The sequence below is a fragment of the Acartia tonsa genome, chromosome 3, assembly GCF_053477335.1.
Source record: "Acartia tonsa isolate MP-2025a chromosome 3, ASM5347733v1, whole genome shotgun sequence".
Lineage (NCBI taxonomy): Eukaryota > Metazoa > Arthropoda > Copepoda > Calanoida > Acartiidae > Acartia > Acartia tonsa.
The window spans coordinates 31,288,676-31,309,784 of record NC_137262.1 but is presented as its reverse complement, the minus strand read 5'-3'; the positions used below and the strand labels follow the sequence as shown (position 1 = coordinate 31,309,784).

Here is a 21,109-nt window from a genome sequence, read left to right as displayed (position 1 = left end):
GGGTAAAATTGCTTTCAAAAAAGTTCTCATAAAAAAAAACACTGTAGTAACTGGATTGTTCAATTATTTTTCTTTATCTAATAGATTTTGTAAGCACGGAACCAAAGGGATAAGACAATGGCCGATGAATTATTGTACAATCCCAATGCTCATACAAAAAAAATACCCCTTCTAAAGATTTTATTTAGAGGTTTAAACTTTTGGACACTGAACTACATTAATGAACCAACCAATCAAGATTCAATAAAAGTGTTTATCAAACTTATAATGTTACTATAAGGCTTTGGCGACTAGTTTAATATACAGCCCAATATCCCCACTCTCCATGTTTTGTAAGCTACACATATTTTATTGGAAGAAATGAAACTATGAAGTACAGAAACTCATTTGATAGGATCTTATAGGATTTAGATGTATAAGGTCTAGGCTAGCAGGAAATTTGAATAAATTTCTATTTGCAATAGGAATTTATAACAAAAGGCTTTGTTTTCCTCATTTTGAATAATACATTTTACCAAAATGCATAACACATAAATGAGATATAAAAATTCTATTTTTTCCCAGATAAAATGTTTATGTTATATAACAATTCTGAAATTGAATATCTTTACTTAGATTCTAATAAAATGAAATTGTTGAATCTTGTGAAGAACAAACAAACTCACTTTCATTTTCATATATTTCAAAATGCAAAGGTTAGTGAAACTGAATTTTAAAAGAATGAAATATGCAGAATTACTTGAAATTTTATAGAAAGTAAAACATTTTCATGGTTATTTAAGTTTTACTAGGTACATTGCCTTATATAAAAGTAACATGATGTCTGTCTATGGGTCTGTCTGTTTGTACCAAAGGATCTTGCAAATGCTGGACCTATATGGTTTTCCTTCACAATCGCATAGGTCTCAGCAAGGACGTCCAAGAGGGGTGCCGTAGGCCCCACCTCCAATTTTTTTTCATTTTACCCCACCCCCTTCAAAAAAATTTACCCCCCCCCCCCCAAAAAAAAAAAAAGCTTGGACGCCCCTGGGTCTCAGGTTCAAGGAAGGTTTATAACTATTTTGGTAGGGGGTTACACCACCTCCAAAAAAATCGTTTTACTACTTTCTTCTAAAAACTCTAGGGGAGTAGCCGTTAGAGGTATATAAATACAAAAATATCAAATGCAGTATAATGAAGAAAAATAGTGGTAACCTAAAAATGCATTTTTAAAGAAAAGTTCTGATATAATGATTACACAAAAAAAAAGAAGATTAACTATATCCTAATGTAAAAGATCATTAGTTAAATCAGGATCTTAGGTTGCAAAACTTTATAAATATATACTTACATGGTATATTCCTCTTAGTATTATTTTTAGCGATTTCGAAAATTTGAGTACCAACCCCCCCCCCCCCCCAACAAAATAATAATTTAAGTAAACTATTATTAGGTTGGACAGGAGGAAGGGAGGGAGGGTATATAAGGCGAGACACGAGCCTTGCCTTGCCTCCTTAGTCAACCATGCCAACCAGTTTAGGATCTCAGTCCCTCGCTACAAGGCAATCTGTAGTCGACTAACAAACAGCTTCAAGCTTTCAGTCTATTTATATACAGAATTCTTACTGTATTGTTTACCCCTTTCCCCTCCCATCTGACCAACAACCCCCTTATCCCCGCCCCCTTTATGTTCTCCCTCTCGTCCGCTCCGTGTCCGCGTTTTTTAACTGTATTGTTTACCCCTTTCCTCTCCCATCTGACCAACAACCCCCTTTTCCCAGTCCCCTTTATGTTCTCCCTCTCGTCCGCGTATTTTTAGCAAGAACAATTTTATTTGTGGGTTGCGTAGCAATATTTAAAAGAAATAGCCTAACCTAAAATAGTTTTTTGAAATTTAGAAAATTAAAGTACCCCCGACAACGAACATCTGTGGCCGCAGCGCTCGGCTCCCTAGCCTATAACCTAACCTAACCTAACCTAAAATAGTTTTTTGAAATTTAGAAAATTAAAGTACCCCAGACAACGAACATCCGTGGCCGCAGCGCTCGGCTCCCTAGCCTATAACCTAACCTAACCTAACCTAAAATAGTTTTTTGAAATTTAGAAAATTAAAGTACCCCAGACAACGAACATCCGTGGCCGCAGCGCTCGGCTCCCTAGCCTATAACCTAACCTAACCTAAAATAGTTTTTGAAATTTAGAAAATTAGAGTACCCCGACATCAAGTTTTGGACACAGGAAAAAGGCAAGCTTCAATTTAATTCAATAACGTGTCTGGATAGTCTTTTCCTCCTCCCGCAGACTATCCAGACTGTCGGGGGGGGGGGGGGGGGTACTCAAATTTTCAAATTGATAAAAAATTTTGTAACAGGATAACGCCAAGCTTTGTATTGGTTCAGGAATAATTTATTTAACATTTAAATATGTAACTACTTAAAAGTAAAACAACATTTTATCTTTAATTTTTATTTTATTTTACTAAGAGTTTCATGCTTCTGTAATCATCAGAAATATGTCACTACTAATTCTTTTCTGTTTAAAACTTCTATTTTACCTTTTTTTAAAAACTGCTATAAATGAAAGTTTGTTATGCAGACTAAAGTCATGAGTTACATGCATTATAAAATTTATGAACCTCCCAAAAAAACTTACTAAATAAACAATTTAAATTTGTTGTTTTGTTGGAGTTTGTAAAGAATCTTGTCACTCTATCTTAACTTTCTTTTTTTAATGATTAAACTCATCAAGTTTACGACGTGTTAGGCCTATAAACAAAATGTTTCTCCTGGGATTAATTTTATACAACTTCTACAAAAGACGTTTTAAGTAAACATGTTTTAAGGATGCCTATCAAAAAAGCTTTTAAAAATATGATTTTAAGGGATTCTCTGAAAAAAAAATTAAGGGATTAAAAATAGGTTGGTTTTAAAATGAAAAATTTAAATTTGATGTAACTTAAACATTTTAACAAGGCCTTTTTCGCCTTCGGCACCTCAGGGCTAAAAAAAACAGGTTTTAATCTTATAATTGTACATTCTATATCCGCGGAAAGCTGTTTATAATACGATGCGAGAAATAACTATTCTAGTTTTAATTTTGAGTGAGCGGCGACCCAACCTTCGTGAATTTAATCGTCCCTTTTTAAATTATATTCTACTTTCAGATACAAAATATTTTTTTTAAATTGTCACTATGACAAGCCTACTAAGTGTTCTCAATTTTTTGTCATCTCCTGTTGATGGTGGTGGTCAGTGTCTCTTACTCAAGATTAATCTAAAACTTTAAGAATATAATCAAGTTGATGCACTCATCATTCAACACATCTCACACAAAGTGCCAATTTAAAAAAGTAACTTTAAGAAATTGTTTTGAATATAGCAGATTATTGATTTCAAGTTGTATAAAGAAGTTATGGGTCATTTTTTTCATTAAAACAAAACTTATTTCAAACATACTTCATTATTGTGTAATTCAAGCGAAAATATATCAGAAAAAGAATCAAAAATACTAAACTTCGATATTAAGAGCTAAGCTGTAATTTGTCACACAGCTTATTTAGCAGCCGTATGAAAATTTCATGACTAAATCTGGTCATCTTGCCTGGCAAACCTATCTCCAGCAAAGAATCTCTCCCCACTTGATGCTGATTGATTGGCAGTAGAGCTGGATGATGAACTACCTACAATTACAAGATTATTGTAGAATTAAAGAATTGAAAATCAAAAATCTTAAAGTTATCTTAAAATTACTTTTTCTCTCCACTTTTTGCTAGTCAAAAGCAACATTGAATTGATTTTTTTTCTATTGATAATAATGATGAAAATTATTGATTAATTTACAAATAAGAAACAGTTAACAATATTATAAGTAACAATTCTTGCCTGAAGATTTTTGAGTATTTGTTGGTGCAATGATAGTAGTATCTAAACTCTTAATATCCTCTGTACTGAATGGATAATTGTAAGTTGGATATTTGTGTGTATTCATAGTTATTGAGCTACCATCCTGTTAATTTAGTTTCATATAATAACATAAATTAGTCGTGCATTGACAAGAAAAAAAAACTAGTACTTTACATCAACTTATGTCAGCTTTCCCTCAAAGTATCTGTCGAGCATTGAAACCCCTCGCTACTTTTTGAAATAAAAAAATATCCTTTTGTCTAATCAGGGAGTAAGGGAGGGGACAATGGGAAATTAATTCAATGTAAGGGTTTTCGCTGAATAGCAATGAAAACCAGATTTATCCAGAAAATTTGAAGAAAATAGTACAGTGTTCCTGGTAATCTATGAAATGATATTCCTTGAAAAAATAATTGTGACAACCAGCCGAATTCCATATAAATTTTTTATCTGAGAGCTAAAATTTATGATAATGTTTAATTGTATGAACACTATTCCTGTTGATAATTCTGCCAGGTTGTTGAGCTGGACGTGGATGTATCTTCAGATCCCTGCTCACAAGAACAATGCAATTACAAGGTAGAATATTTTAAAATCTTAAATAGACATTCACTATCTGAATAAAAAGAGGGTGGGGGCTAGGTAAAGACCCTCAACTTTAAATTTTAGTTTTTAAAAGAAAGAGTAAACTAATTTTTGTTGGAAAGTTGGTATTTTTTCAAGGGACGATATCACTTGGGATATCACTTTATTAACTTCAAAATTCATTTTAAAAAGAAATCATTGGTTATGAATTGTGGTTTAAAACATAAACATCATTTAGTTTAAGTTGAACGTTCTTACAGGCCTAAGGGTGAGAAAGGAGGGTTTTTACCCACTCTTTAAATTTCCAGTTGGTTAGATAACGTATGAAACAAAATAGTTTATATTCAATGAAACATATAATAAGAATAAACTTGAATGATGTCAAGTACAATATGACAATTGTATTATGCTTGCCTGTTCCAGTGAAGTTGTTGTGTAGAGGTGACCAAGGTGAAGGCTGGTTTGAGGATGCGTCTTACCTGAAAAAAAAATATTCAACTTTTAAAATGTTAGAAAATAGGAGATGTAAAGACTTTCGGTTTTCTTCTAAATGTCTAACTAAACAAGAAGTGCATTTAAATTTTCTTTGAGTAAATGATGAAACTTTATTTTTTATCTATTTTAATGAAAGGTTAACCCTTGAATTTGAGATGAATACACCCCAGGGAAAACATTCCCTCAATTATAAGATTTTTTCTTACTTTTTAGTTTAATATTTAAAGTATTAAACAAACCTAAGCTTTATATTTCATCTACTTTAAATCCATTTGTTGTAGAATAGCATAGCTTATGTCAGACGTAATTATCCGGTTTAAAATTGAGAATTGACTAATTGTCATGATACATGAATGGTTAACACTTCATTAAGCTTCAATATCATGCATCGGTCTTTTACAAATTATTTTTTTATTCTTTCCCCAAATTTTCTGCCTAAATTTGTAATCTGTTTAGTGTTAACTGACCCTGAACAAAATTTCAAAGAAAATTTTTTCTAGCATTATCCTATTTATTTCAAATTACCATCCCTCCGACCTCTTCACTTTGGATTTGCTTAGCAACTTCATAGGTAAGGTATGGCTGTCCATGAATAGAGATTAATAAACAGAGTAAGGGGAATACCTTGGCTCAAAGGTCGTGCAATCAGAGAGTTGGTTGTCTGCTGGGTGTTTAGAGAGAAAAAGGGAGATTTGGCTCAAGTTAGTTATCCTAGGTTGTTGGACCTGACGTTAAAGTGTCATGGACAGCAGACTTGAAAAAGATTCAATACAATACTTTTTGAAAAGCTTAGATTCAAAACTTAATGGGTATATTAAAAGTCTTACTTAAATTGATATAGAAAATGTGTAACATTTTTTGTCAATTGTTTCAAAATACTAAAAAGAAGGAAAATATTCAAAGATATGTATTACAAATCCTTACATAAAAGTAAAAGGTTCTGTGTCTGTGTGTACCGAAGGATCTCGCTAACTGTTTTACCGATCTGGTTCGTCATTACATTGTAGCTTCGAATATATCATGAGAAGGTAACCAACTATATTGGGGTAGGGTACAACTACAATCCCAAGAGAAATTACCACTAGAAATATTTTTTTTAAACTTAAAATGAAATCGAAAGTGTGATGGTTTTGACTTTTCCCCCTTTCCTTAAGTGCCACTAAAGGCATCTATTGGCGTATCCACTAGTGAAAAATATAGCAATAAATACACTTGAATCATTTGAAGATAAATATGTTTAACAATAACTTATTTTTATATTATGCAGCTATCTTCCAGTAAAGTTAAAGTTGGGTTAATGCAATTCTACTTATCACATTTTAAGGGAAAAGGTAATTCTAAAATGAGGAAAATGTTACTTACTGAGATGCTATGCTTTTAAAGAATGTTAGGAAAGCACGAAGACGCATACTCTACATCACCGTGATTAATTTATATTTGTAGCGGTTACACAGAATAAAACATAGAATATGCAGTTTAACCGTTTGAAATTTCTGACAAAGCTAAAAGCTATTTGAACCTATAACAAATGACAAATTTAAATATTACAATTTTTGCTTTTTTCTTGACTATTTATTATTAGATAAGTAGGTCGAAGCTTTTTGCGAGGGGTGAAATTCTTATTAGGGGGAATTACACTCCCCCCCCCAAAAAAAAAAAAACTTTGGAGTGTGCTATTATTTTATTCTTTTTATAATTAGGGGAGAATTCTAAGACAAAAATCCCCCCCCCCCCTTGGACGTCTCTTTTAGAATATACATTATATAATTACTTCAGATTACAAGATAATAAAACTGTCTACCTATTACAGAATCTAACTAAATTATGCCTTGTGCATGGAAAAACTAATTTCACTGCTTGTCTGAGTATATGCTCATTTAAGATTTAAATTCCAACAATTCTTTTTTACAAAATGCGTGTTGCATACAATGAATTTTAATATCCTGTAAAAATTAGTTTCAGGGGTCTACTACACCAAAAAATTAATAAATGATAATTTTAAATTACCATTATTTTTTAGATTACTTCGCTACGCTTCGCCCCTAACCTCCAGGGTAATCGCCCCAAGAGGTAATGGAAGTTAATCTATAAAAAAATTTAAAATTCTTTCTTTAAAGTTACTTTAAGTCAAAATAAAACCTAGGATAAAAGCGTCTCGAAAATTGATTGTGTACAGGGGCGTCCAAGCTTTTTATTTTGGGGGGGGTAAAATTTTTTTAAGGGGGGGCTAATTTGGTTTTGGGGGGGGTAAAATGGCGCGCGAAGCGCGCCGCAAATTTTTTTTACCCCCCCCAAAATTTTTACCCCGGGGGTAAAATTTGCTTGGGGGGGGGGTAATTACCCCCCCTGAAATCTGTTGGCAGGGGTAAAATTTGTTTACCCCCCCCAAAATTTACCCCCGGGGTAAAATTTTTTGGGGGGGTAATTTAAATTTTATAAAAAATTTAGTATTAAAAATGCGCGCGAAGCGCGCAAAAATTTTTTTTGTTAGAGATTTTCTATATTGGGGGGAGTATTTACCCCCCCCCCAAATGGTTTGGGGGGGGGTAAATACCCCCCCCCCCAAAATCGTTGGGGGTGCCTACGGCACCCCAAAGGTAGGGGTAATTTTTTTTTGGGGGGGGGGTATTGTTCACAAAATTTTGGGGGTGCCAAATGGCCCATTACCCCCCCCCCTTGGACGCCTATGATTGTGTAAACCTTTGTAATTCGTAAAAATCCTACCCTTCAATAAAATAGCTTAAAACCATGCATAGCAGGACCAGTAGCTATATTTTCCGAAGAATAGAGCTTATTCGGCTCAGCGGTTACCGAGAACCCAAGCTTCAGACGGGCAGACAGACAGATGGACCGATGGAAAGAAGAATGGATACACATCTTTCTACTTTGTATTATAGATTATATTCAACATAGTGTGCAATAATAGCAGGAATTTTGAAAATAAAATAGAAAAAAAAACATTTTTATTTAAGACTGCTTTATAATTCTTTAATTTCATATAAAAGAAAATATCACTTTTTATTCATATTATACTATATGAAATTATTTTCTGGTGAAGTTTTATTATTTATAATAAACTCTGTTTTCTGTAATTTTTCTATATTTGTTGGCCTCGCTTCACCTGAATACTGTCATCCTTTTTTTCTAGTCATTTTAATCACCCCTGGACTAGAAACACAGACGGAACATATTTCATTCGGTACCTTACTGTGTCAAAAACTTGGAATACAGTAATATTTTGTTTTTGTCAACCTTACAGACTTTTGTGTTATTGATGTGAAAAAAACCTTAGAATCCATATTTTATCTGTGACAATTTATGTTTAGTGTTAAACATACCTCCTCATATGAAGAAAATGGGATATATTTTTAAGTTTTAAGTTGTAGGGAAAAAAACAAGATATTATTAGTTATTTATCTCATCGCATTATAAAAACTTTCCATGGATATTAAAATTAAAAATTATAATAATGAAACCAGTTTTGTTATTTTATAATTTTTATTTTAATATTTGTAGAGAATTGTCTGTAATTGGACACTATACTTGGTTTTTCAGTATGGCTCAGAACCGGTTCTAATTCTGCGGATATTAATTAATTCTTTTAAGTAGGTAGTTTTTCTTTATTTTCAACATTCTAAAAAATTAGGTTTCCTTTACATTTCCCTATATTCTATCAAACTTAAATGACGCTGAACTTAGACTTGTAAATTTGAATTTGAAGACAAAAGATAAATCTAGAAATTTATGACAGACAAGGACAGATTATCGAGTTTTCTGGGGTTCGTTTGCATATATTTTGGAGAAAAAAATATTTTGAATAGACATTGTCTAGAGTTATGTAAGGTTAAATTTTTTTCTGATTTCATTTCTATTTTTGATATTTAAATTGAATATTTGCTTATGAGTAAAAATTCTTAGATTTTATAATATATTTAACCAAAAAGTTATTAGATTCAAGCTTCATTATGTATTTGTCCTAGAAAAGGATGTTTTGGATTAATTCTCCCCCATTTCAATTGAAATTATTTTTCCAATTTGGGGGGTTAAGATTTGACCCTTAGAAAAATCTATTAGGACTAAAAAAGCTTCCCTGTAAATACTATCCATTTTAAAATTATCATATGAACTTCAGTAATATATATATCAAACGCTATGTAGAAGTCAAAGATACACAAACTAAACTATCTTAGTAGGAATATTTTTTTTAGTTTGTCGTTGGAGCTTGAATTAAAAAAGTTAAAACTGTTGTCTACTGGCGAATGCATTCCCCCCATTCATATTTTAAAGACTTACTTTTCTTAACAGATTAATGAGAAAAACAAATGTAAAATTGAAATTAGACTGAAAGTTCATAATAAAAAAAATTTTGCAATAGAAGACTTGCAGCTGCAAAAATTTGCATAAGTGTTGTGAGTGTTGTCTATCAGAATCCAGAATTTCAAGGTTCTCCGTAGTTGATAAACAAAATAGAAATTTGACAGAACATCAATTTGCATTGGAGTGCAGGAATAGTTTATCAGGGTTGATAAAAGAAATAAAAAAAGGAATGTTATGCTTGTATAATTAAGCTTAGCTAATATTCATGTTTGAAGGGAAGTTGGCATAATTATGTTCTTCACGAAACAATATCTTTTAATGGTAGATGACAAAAATACTCCCCAAATGACCTAAAACATGCCCTGAACCAAAAAAAGCTAACAACAGAATTGTGGAGCAGTTTTTTAGTCGTTTTAAGATCTTTTCGGATACACTCTTACATCCAGCTATTGTCCTATTATAAAAATCTACATAGGAAAAGTTTTAATACTCTAGGAGCAAAGCCAATAGTAGCAAAATAAAAATGCATGTTTAAAATATATATTGTTAAATGAAATATTAAATATTATTTTAACATAACATAAACCTTTTATTTTTAGCTTTTCTATTTTTGTATAAACTGTGTAAAGTGAAAATTTTTGAATGAAGAATTATTTGACATCATTAAATCAACCAAAGAGGCTTTTCTAGTTATGAATATTTAAAGCATTAGAATTCAGAATTACATAAATGGATATATTACTACTTGGATCTTACACCCGATTTCCATGGACTCTAATAAAGTGAACTTTGCAGTGGGCTAAAATGACGAGCCTTTCCTTCCACCCCCTTTACCCCATCAACTCCTCTCCTATTGGATGAATGAACTTATCAATAAGTGAATTCGATGTTAGCAACCTAAATTGACGACAATTTTTTTCCTATCACAATATTCACGTATATTCTAAATACATCCATTATTTACTAAGTATATTTGTGATTACTTTTATTTAATGAAATCTTCCAATTTTTAACTTTTACAAAACGGCCTGCTTTATTGCATCAAGATCCATCACAGATCTATATAGGAAATAAACGTCTATAAATGAGCTCGAGTCTTCCAATGGTAAAGTGTTTAAAACTCATAGTGCTCCAATACTCCTCATTAAACTCTCATTGACCAAAGCGATAAGACATTTATTCTATTTGTTTATGAAATGAATTAAGTTTTTCACTTCATGTAGATATTTGAATTACATTGAAGTATTTAATCATTTTTTTATAAATAAAAAATATACGTTCATATTAGAGTAAATCTAAGAAAACTGTATTTTAAAAGAATTCGATTGTGGTGACACTTCCTTTGTGTTAAAATATTAAAACTAAAATTTATATCATATTAACCCTTTGGTGATGGTAATGTGAAAAAAAATATAATTAAAAAAATATTTTTAAAATCATTTAAATTAATAAATATTTACTTCTTTCTTTTAGATAGTAATGGCGGGGGAGGAAAATTGATTTATTGAGAAATAGATATGTACTTATAGAAAACTAGCCAATAGCGATATAGTTATATTGAGCCAACTCTAGTTACATATATCTGTAGAATTTTGTACACTGCTCAATAGATAAATGAGTGTACTTTAATTTGTAAAGAAATTATTATATAAATTTCATTCAAAAAATTTAAAAGAGGAATTTTTAATTTCTTTAGTTTTAGTTAAAATGAATTAGTGGTACCATGAGAAGAATTTAATAAAGGAAGTCGAACTTTTTTTGGGAGGTGCGAGGGGGTGAACGTGGATTTGAAAGTTTTTTTACTACCCCCCCCCCCCCCCCCCTTACACATACATTGAACTTTCCTGGGTGGTAATCAAGTATACTATAAAATACAGTCTTATAATATTACCTCTATCATATAAGATAAAGCGTGTTCATTTTTAGTTTAAATTGTAATTTTTTAAGTTGAATTTATCTTAAAAAGGGGAGGTAGGTAAATTCTGTAATTGTGTGAGTTTTAAGGCTTAAAAACAGTAGTTGAATTATAATATTCACTATATATGTGTTTTCCTTATTGAAAAGAACTATAGTCAAATAAAATTAAAGTTAACATAAATTTTATCGTTCTACTAGTGTTTTTAAGCCTTAAAACTCACACCTTTACGGAATTTTAGCACAACCTACCTCCCCCTTTGTAATCATAATTAGTGAAATACCCTTATTGGAAGTATCCTTTATATATCATCCAATTAATACTGAGAAAAGTTTTATAAGAAATTTAATACATAGGAATTACAGTTAGACAAAGTTCTAGGAATATTCTCTTGAAGGTGTGGTTAAAATTGTACAATTTCAAAGACGAAGAAAGGCGCTTAAAAAAAGTCTGAAGTCATAAAAATAAGGGATAAGGGGAGGATGAATGGGAAAGAAAACCCTTACAAAAAGAGATGGATAATCCCTCGTATTTATGACGTCACATTGAGCGATCTTCTTCGTCTTCTACAATATCGTATATGTAAACATTTCAGCTATGGGCAAATACTGGACGTGGTCTTTATGTGGAGTTGCTACATTTGAATTAAAGACTAGAACTGTTTTAGTTTATGTCAGACACACGCTAATTGTAGAAAAGCTTTGCTTTAAGCAAATATTGCTGTCCATTTCGTAAAGAAACTGACAGAAAGAAATAAATTTATAAGTTATGATGAGGCCAAGTCCTATAAGATTTCGTAGGCTATCTTAGGAGTTAGGATTTCCTTCGCCTTGCTTAGATATAGATGCGAGATTTAGGAAACCCTAACGTTAGCCTACAAAAATGTTATTGGATAAGACCAATTTTTTCTGTACATTTTAAAACATAAAATAAAAGAATATTTAAAAAATTAACTTTGACAAATAATTCTTTTAAACTTTTTGGACAAGAAAATATAAAAATTTGTAAGAAAAATGTTGTACAATATAAGGTTGATAAATGCTAGGCATACATTTTCTGTGTCATACCTTTTTGCATACTTTAATTCAGGGAGCTTAAGGATACAGTCAACATAGTGTAAAGCAAAAATTAAAAAAATGTATTCTATCTATATGTAATACTAGCGGCTATGCCTTCTAGAGGCCTCTAGGGGCACTTGAAGAGGGGAGGGTCGAATTTGATAACCCAATTCATTATTTTAGATTTTAAAAGAAAAAGTAAAAAAAAAATATTTGGGGGGGGTTAATTTTTTTCTAGGGGCAATTTCTATTGGGAGAGTGGTGGTACCCTCCCCTAAAATAGTTATAAACCTTTCCGGGACCTATGAGAAGCTACCCTATTAACCCTTACAGCTCGGGCCCCAATTCCCACCTTAATAGATCGGGGGGGGGGGGGGGGGGGCTCCAAGAGCCCCCCCCTCTATCTCGGCTCCTGTTACAGATAAAGACGTAAAATTTTTTTCTGGTGGTTCATGTGTATTTTTAGAGAAAATTACTTTTTCTAGTCATAGCAGCCAGGCCGCTCCTTAGCCGCTTTTTAGCGGCCAGCCGCTAAATTTTAAAACAGCTGTAGAGCGGCCAATTTTGCAGCTAGGATGACCAAATTTTAGGACGAACTTTTATTTTTCATAACCAAAAAATTACTTTTTCTGATCATCGCCAAAAAACGGCAAATAACGGAAACCGCCATTTTCGGCGGTTACGGCGGTAAAACGGCGGTTGGCGGCGCCGATTTATATTTTTATCTGTTTGATGTTGCTCAAGGATTTACCAAAAAAATTTATAGGCCTCTAGCTGTAATAGAAGCCACGATATTCATGATATATGTCTGTAGCCGGACAAAAATCGGTCATAAAGTCGGTCAGGGAGCGGTCAAACGGTCATAACACATTTTTTCTCAGAAGGTCATTGATATCTAAGTATTCACCAAAAAAATTTTAGGTTTCTCCTTATACACAAAAGTCATAGTGTAGAAATTAAGATTTTTTAAGAATTTTTTTCTAATTTTGGTGCTACCCAACCGACTTTGACCGGACACCACGACCGACACAGACCAGATATCCTAACAAAATCAACTCTTGCCGACGTATAATTACTAAACTTAAAAAGTCATGAAGTCACAGCACTCCATCTTACCTACAAAAAAAATGAGATTGAAAAAACTAGAGGGGGGGGGCTCTTGGAGCCCCCCCCCCCCCCCCCCCCCCGATCTGTAAGGGTTAAGGAGAACCCAATCGGTTTAGCGGTTAGCGAGAACCTTCGGTACAAACACACATACACATAGACAAACAGACATCCTGTTTCTTTAGTATAAGGATATATTATGTCGACTATTTGAATTTAATATAAAGTTATCATGGCATAAATTCGACAAACTTTATTTATTTAAACATATCACTTGCTATTCATTAGTTTAACTATTTTGCTCTGAGAAAATATCAATTATTAATAAAAACGATAATGACTTTGACATTTGTATAACGATGATCACATTGTCATGAAGTACTTAATTTTAAGGAGGAATTTGTATAATGTTCGATCCCGTAACCGTTGATAATTGTCTACAAAACCATGCCAAAAACATACCATCCGGTTAAATTTTCTCATATACTAAAATAATACATGATATCATAGTTACTGTAACTATACTTGTACATTTTACTCAGCTTAACAGGAAAAAAATATCATTTATTAATCTTACATAGTAAGAATGTAGTATAAATTATATCCTTTAATCCAGTATTCATGTATGTACACATAAACTGTCAATCTTTGAAATTGGCCAAATATATTTTACCAAAATGTCAACTCACCCAGCCGTTACTATGTCTAGTATTCATACAATGTTGCTAATATTTTTTGCAACAAGGAAAATTAGGTTGAAAAATGCCAAAAATGTTTTACATGAGAAAGGTTACCTAGTTGTTTTACTTTTTAGGGTAAGTTACGATCAACAACATAAATGTACTGTGCTGTGCATATATGTTGCAAATTTATTGTAAACAGAAAATTTTGCAGTTTTTTTTCGTGACAGAACGGACGGACACGACGGGAGAGATTTGCCGCAAAAAAACGCGCAAAAATATTCCTCTTAAATTTTCAAATTTAAATTTATCAGAATGATTTTCTATTTGAATTTGTATAATTTATCTTTATTAAAAGAGTTAGGATGTCTGTCTGTATGTTTGTTTGTAGCTAGTAAATAATTAACCACTGTACCGATTAGGTTTTTTTTCAGAGAAGATTACCTTACCCCATCACATTTTAAAGGTAAAAGCTATTTGCTTCTGCAGGGGCAGAAATATCATTAACGAATTTGTCGATTAGATTATTCTCATTAAAAAAAGGTTTATGTACGTCCTTGGGCTCTTTAAGAACAATTTCATGATCCTAACCCATAAAAGAGCCCCTACTGCTAATTACGGACGCTTGGATGAACATATCTCAATTATTTTAATCTATTTAGTATTTTAAGGTAAATGTTTACTTTTTAGAAATTTTAAAAACAATGACTTTCGATTTATTTTACAACGTAAACTTTAAAATCCTTTTCCATATTTTAAACTTTATTGATTTGTTTTTCCATGTTGTTTCTATAATTTTTAGATTTTTCTTATTTGTTTTCAACTAATTAAGAAATAAAAGGAACAGATTGACAACATTTTGAAAACTGAAATAACTTAGTTTTCACAGGGTTGGATTTTTTTTATAGAAGTAGACAAAAGTCCTTGTAAGCAATATGTTTCATTTAAAATACATGCATTTATATTTTATAACTCTTATCAATAGATAATTACCTATTTAGATAACGATACCCCTCATACACCCCTTTTACCCCCATCCCCTACCCTCTTACTTTCTGAACGAACTGAGCTGTAAATCAGGTCCATATTAGCAACCTAAATTGACAAAAAAATTTCCTCTGTCAATATATCCATGTGTTCTGCATCCATTATAGCTCTGTTTTTCAATAAAAGATTGTAAAATGAGCCAAACAATGTTAAATATTCTAAAGATTGTCTCATATAAAAGTTGAAAGGTAAAATAGAAAAGATTTAAAATAGAATTATATTTATACAGAAAACTGCAATAAAATGAATTTTATATCCACGATAAAACTGCACTGAGAGAGTAAAAGTGAATTCCAGGGCTCGGTGGCCGCAGCCTATTTTTGTTAACCCGCAGATTATATTTAAGTTATACTTTTTTGGCTATTTGCACCTGTCGTCGCCAAGCGGCACACAATTTCGGCTGGATTCCTACATTTTTTAAGTTAGTGTGTTTTTCTATTTTTTTTAAAATACAATATTGATTTTAGCAATCACTTTCTTGTAGAAATGAATCAAGCAATATTAGCTTAATCGTAAAGTAATTTCTTTTGTTAGGAACTGTTATATTCATTTCAAAAGCAGCTGGAAAGTCATCATTATTCAGCCGCCAGCGACAGCTGTCAAGCCTTATGTGTATTCAAAAGGTAAAAGTTTAACATTTTCAGGTATTGGGTTGCGTAACACATTAGTTTAATTATCCAGGGAGGGAGGGGACACTGAACTGTAAATTATGCTGGTCCCCATAGTTATATAAACGCATTCTCTGGATTTTTAAAAATCTTGATTGGTTGGTACAAAGTTACAAACTTGTTGTATCAAAACTTTTCCACAAATGATTTTTATATTTGAAAGGTGTAATTTTGTTTTGTAAAACCTGGGGTATTCATCAGTTTTACCTCCAGTGTCTTATCCCTTTAGATCCCTGATAGTTATCTAAGTGTGACCTATTTTTATGAAACATAAATCAACCTATTTTAATTAATTTTAGATACGTAGTATCTTTGAAATAATTCAGTTTAGTTAATCCGAATCGTTTGTACTTTTTAGGGAAGCTTTATATATATGTATGGATGGTTTTAGGCGATATATATTATCTAAACCGCACTCTCCTAGATGCTATGTGCGCAGCTGCTAGTGTAGGATAAACTGAAAATTCTACCGTTACTTTGACACAACATTGGGTAAGTTAAAGAGAATGGACAAATTCTTCCTTGTTTACAAAGTACATGGCTCTCTATGAATTTTTATGTGGTGTCCCGCGGGTAAAAACACTTAACTATTTTACCTACTATCTCTACAAATATTTTCAACTCTATAATCGTTAACAGAATGTCCTTACCTCCTTTCAAAACATGCTGATTTTTACTTTTAACAACAATATGTTTATATGATATAATTATCCTAATTATTGAATAATAATTCATAGGACAAGATACAATATTGTAAGCGAAGCATTTCTATAAGCAAGTCATAAAATCAGATTTTATAGCTACTCTTTTATGGATGTTGTTATCCTTTTCTCTTAATAAGTAAGACGGCTCTTTTTGTGCCTTCTTTTTAAGTGGTTGAAAGTTGTCAATCACTTTAATTTGTAAAGACAATATGTCCTAATAGTGTATTTTATAATTAGGAGATTTAAATACATATCTTGACATTATTCTGTTCAAAACTTTATGTGTAGCAACTCCATAATTAAGTTGTGTTAGTTCTTTCGTACATCTCCTATAACTAATTTTTCAGAAGATTTTTAATTTAAAAATTTACTGTTTGTTTTAGTTTTTGCTTTGCTTATTGTTAATTAAATACATAATGTATTTTTGAACTAATTTAAGATATTTTTAAGTAAATGAAAAATGTAAACTATTATAGAAGAATTTCATTGATTATGGATCGGATTCCAGGATATTCATTTAATACATTTTAACTTAACACGGCAAGGACATTCTTGTATAGAAATTACAGGGGTTGAAGTCTTAAAGAATCAAAGAATAAAAAGATGATTTTTTGCACATATTACCATTAGTATTTCTGTTTAGGAATATTACTTTTGATGGTTTTGAGACTTTTTACTTATTCATTTTGATGGTTTAAGGCTATGTTACTGCCGTTACTTACTTAAATACTAGCTCGTTTTTGAAATTTCAAAATCTTTTTCCTTCAAGTTACGTCTAAATTCTTTTATTGATTCCAATTTTTGCATGTGATTGTTTCATACCTCTCATTAATTTTATTAATTGAATATAAATAATTTATGGCTGTTGGAAAAGTAAAATACATTAGTAATGTTAAAGGACAAATCTGAAATTTTTAAATGTTGTAACCATTTGTCGCATTTCTTTTGTTTAATTCATTACTTGTAATGTGTCTTAGTGGTTTATCCTAAATTTCCTAGTGATCCGCCCCCCCCCCCCCCCCAAATCTTATTTTGCAATTTTTCTACCTAAGTTAGGGATTGCTGCAACGGGAGGGCATAAAGAAAATTGCCAACAATATTTGTAAAATAATTTTAATTACTTGATATACTTTTATTACTGAATATCTCTCACTAGACAAGAATATAGAAAGCAGAATAGTCATCAATTTAAAACTTCCTAAATAAACATTAAATTTAGACTAACGAAGCGTTAAATGATGTGTTTTTAAAGTTACTTTTAGCGTTACTGTACAGTTTTTTCTCTAAATTAAATCATATTATTAAAGAAAAAGTTTTATTTAAAATAGTTTCCGATTTTTGTTAATTGTTCAAATCTTTAAAAATATGCTCTATGAACTTTTTTATCTAAGGTTTTTATTTAGATTTATGAGATATGAATTTTTAAAAATGTAGCGACCTTAATTCAGAACCTTTTCCTTCTCATAGTACATTTTTATATTAAACCTTAGTAGTTGTGTGGCCAATGGGTTTATAGTTTATTTCGACTATATGTCATTTAATAAAAGTTGTCCTAACTGAAATTTTTTGGATCATATTTTACAAAATATATTCTTCAAAAGTGATGATTAAATTGCGTCGTTCTCATTTACATTTATATCCATAACTAATTACTTATATAGTTGCTACGCTTACGATATAAAAACAAAACATTAATTTAGTTATATAATCTCAAATAACTACACTGACGTACAAAATATATAAACCACAAATCTCCAATAAAAACAAACAGTTTTTTCCAGAGATAATTTATATGAAACTTAAGTAATTCCAATAAAATCATTATGAGTACCTATTAATGACAGAATTGGAGCACTTTTAGAATTTGACAATAACGCTTATTATGGTAAAAAAACGTCCTTGACGTGTTCTTACTGCTAATTTCTAAACTTTTGCTTTTACTTGACCTTATACTATTTTAGACAAATTCAAATATTTTTTATCTTAATTACACCGATAGTGAAAAACGTTTGATCTATAGGTTGTCAAAATAAGACTTTTAAAATAAAAAGAAAATATGATTTTTTCCATTTATCAAAGAACATTTTAAGTTCTAGAAATTTAAAGAAAATATACATCAATGAAATACAAAAAGCATACCAATTAAAGAGAATGAAACAGTTATTATTTTGAATTTTGTTGTTTTTACTATTTATGTATTTTAGACTTTATTTAGCATTTGATTCACATACAAACTATAACAAACTTAGCCTTAAAATAAATTTGTTTATGGTGTTACAGGATCTTATCATTCTTAAAAATGTTTAATGTTTAAAATAATGTTAAAATTGATACTTTATATTAACAGTATATTTTCATTTCCATTACATGATAAATAGTCGACACAAACCATTAATTGAATGTCATCTTATAAATAATATTCAACTGAGTATAAGCTAAAAGCTAAAAATAAACAGAAAGAAAAATCAAATTGTCATTATTATGATGATAAAAATATAATAAAAAAACTTAGAAAGTAAAAATAAAATACTTTTTTTTGAAGTTATTCATTATCATTTTCTTATTATGTGATAATAAAGTTAAAAGTCTTAGTTGATTGTGTGTTGATCAATAAAATGAAAAAAATAATAAAAAAGAGATAAAAACTGGTATTAAAAGACAAGATGTTTCATAATGCTTGTCATTTTTTTTGAAGATTTGTTAATTTTAAGTGAGGTCATTGTTCCAGGCTTTTTTTCTTAAGGTAGTATTACCCTCAATACACCTCCCTCTTGGATATCCTTCCCATTCTATGATAATGGTTGTTAATACTATATTTTGGCTGAAGTGTGCTTTTTTTTAAATAAATTAAAAATAAAGGGTTTGGTAATTTTTTATGCCTAATCCCTAACCCTGCAGTACAAAACCCGACGGGGCTATCCTGAAACTAAATTTAACTAACCTTACCTGAACTAAAGTTATAAACGAAAAAACGAATAATGTCCATCCCCTGATTTTGAATTTATTTCATACTGCGGTGGGTTTTGTTTCTGTGCACGACTATGCACTTTGAGGGAAACCACAGGTTCAAGTTTGTTGTAACAAAAAAGGTTGATCAGACGGAAATGAATATCCATTTTACATCAAAACTTATAGAAAATTGGTTCAAGGATTATATTAATGACTCAACTTTGTAGCAAGATCGTTTTTCAAAAGTTTAACATACTTTTATAGGGATCTAAATTCTTCAAAGTTTTAGACACGTTTAATTTCCTTATCATCTTTTGCGTATTATGTACCTTTTTTTGAATTTTAAGCATGTTATGAATTTGATATGAAATTATTAAATGAAGTAATTCAATAATTATTTTGTTATAAATATTGTTGATTTTAAATTTTCTACAATTTTGTTTGTATGTTAAAAAACGTAAAAAATACATCTATAGTTGCGCAGTAATAATTATTTTAAAAAGAAAAATTCTTTTTTACTGTAGCTATTATAAAACATTTTAAATCTGCAAGGCTTTTATTTGTTTTTTTAGTTTATATTTTAAATTTTCAAAATTCGTCAATAAACTAGAATGCTATTCATATGTACGAACTCACCTCAGTTATAAAAGGTTTATATGTTTTTTTATATTATGAACAAATAAATATAAATGAAAGCCATACCTATTAAATTGACCATTATAATAAGACATATAAAGATGACACTCATATCTAACTTCACTTTTATCATACTTGCAACTACTAACATCACAGAATATAACAACAAAATTTCTAAGCATCACTTTTTGTAATAATATATTACTTTTTTTCACTTAATGATAACTCATTTTTATATATTATTTTAGTACATCTATAAGTCATATATTTGTGTATGTATGTGTGTTAGATTAGCTATCTAAAAGAAACTAGTGTTAGTTGAAATTTGTCGGAGATATATTTTACCGGATTTCTTCCCTTCCTACGCTTTCTCCCTCCCCAAAAATACAAGGATAATAATAAAAAGGGAAGTGTATGTTGAAGGGGAGAATTTATCGAGAAATTCTCTCGGTAAAGTACTTTCCTTTAGACCGTTTGGAAAGTGCGCGTTGAAAACGATGTAAAAATGTAACAAAACTATTTCTACGCAATTAGATTATGTATTTAAGTATTTTTAGGCATTATATGCGTCATAGTTTCTATAGCCTTGAAGTTAATATTATTGTTTGTTTATGAATGATATCTAATAATTATGAATATCTAATGATATTCTAAAATCAATTAGAATTACTACTTTTTACTGTTAACTACTTTGTTAAAGTCAAAAAAAATATTTCACATTTTTAAACGCAATAAATTTCCCCATAATAGAATCATTCTATTAATTAAAAACGCTTCATGAATATTTTTGTAACGATGGGCCGGCAGCGTAGCATCTTCAGAAGGTCTGTACGTCGATCCTTGATGATATATTGTTTTTAAAGAATGATTATTGATCAAATTAGTATATGCACTTATTATTTTCAAGTATTAAATGATCTTTCCAATTGATAACTTTCGGTTACCTGATTGCTCTATTTTAGTTGTGTTTCATGTTTTTTTGTAAGCTTTACTTATTTTTGTAACACTGTCTCTAATCGCCATTAGAATTGTCTTATAACATCAGAACATTAACATTGAACATTAGACAT

At 30.6% G+C, this 21,109-nt stretch overlaps 1 protein-coding gene and 1 long non-coding RNA gene across 2 annotated transcripts in view; both read right to left on the bottom strand.

Moving 5' to 3' along the window:
- The window catches only part of LOC145314836 (uncharacterized), a 43,962-nt gene extending 39,976 nt beyond the window's left edge, over positions 1–3,986 (bottom strand). Inside the window, exons 1-2 of the mRNA XM_080154917.1 lie at positions 3,861–3,986; positions 3,580–3,658 (exon numbers count right to left, since the gene is read on the bottom strand). Of these exons, the coding sequence (XP_080011043.1) occupies positions 3,580–3,658; positions 3,861–3,966 (185 nt within the window). The 5' untranslated portion in view covers positions 3,967–3,986. The remainder of the gene's footprint in view (positions 1–3,579; positions 3,659–3,860) is intronic.
- A 387-nt stretch (positions 3,987–4,373) lies between these two features.
- On the bottom strand, positions 4,374–20,349 carry LOC145313912 (uncharacterized). The gene is made up of 3 exons (XR_013877562.1): positions 20,106–20,349; positions 4,881–4,945; positions 4,374–4,432 (listed from the first exon to the last, which is right to left on the bottom strand). It is a non-coding gene; the product is annotated as an uncharacterized LOC145313912 (long non-coding RNA).
- Between the last annotated feature and the right edge of the window lie 760 nt (positions 20,350–21,109).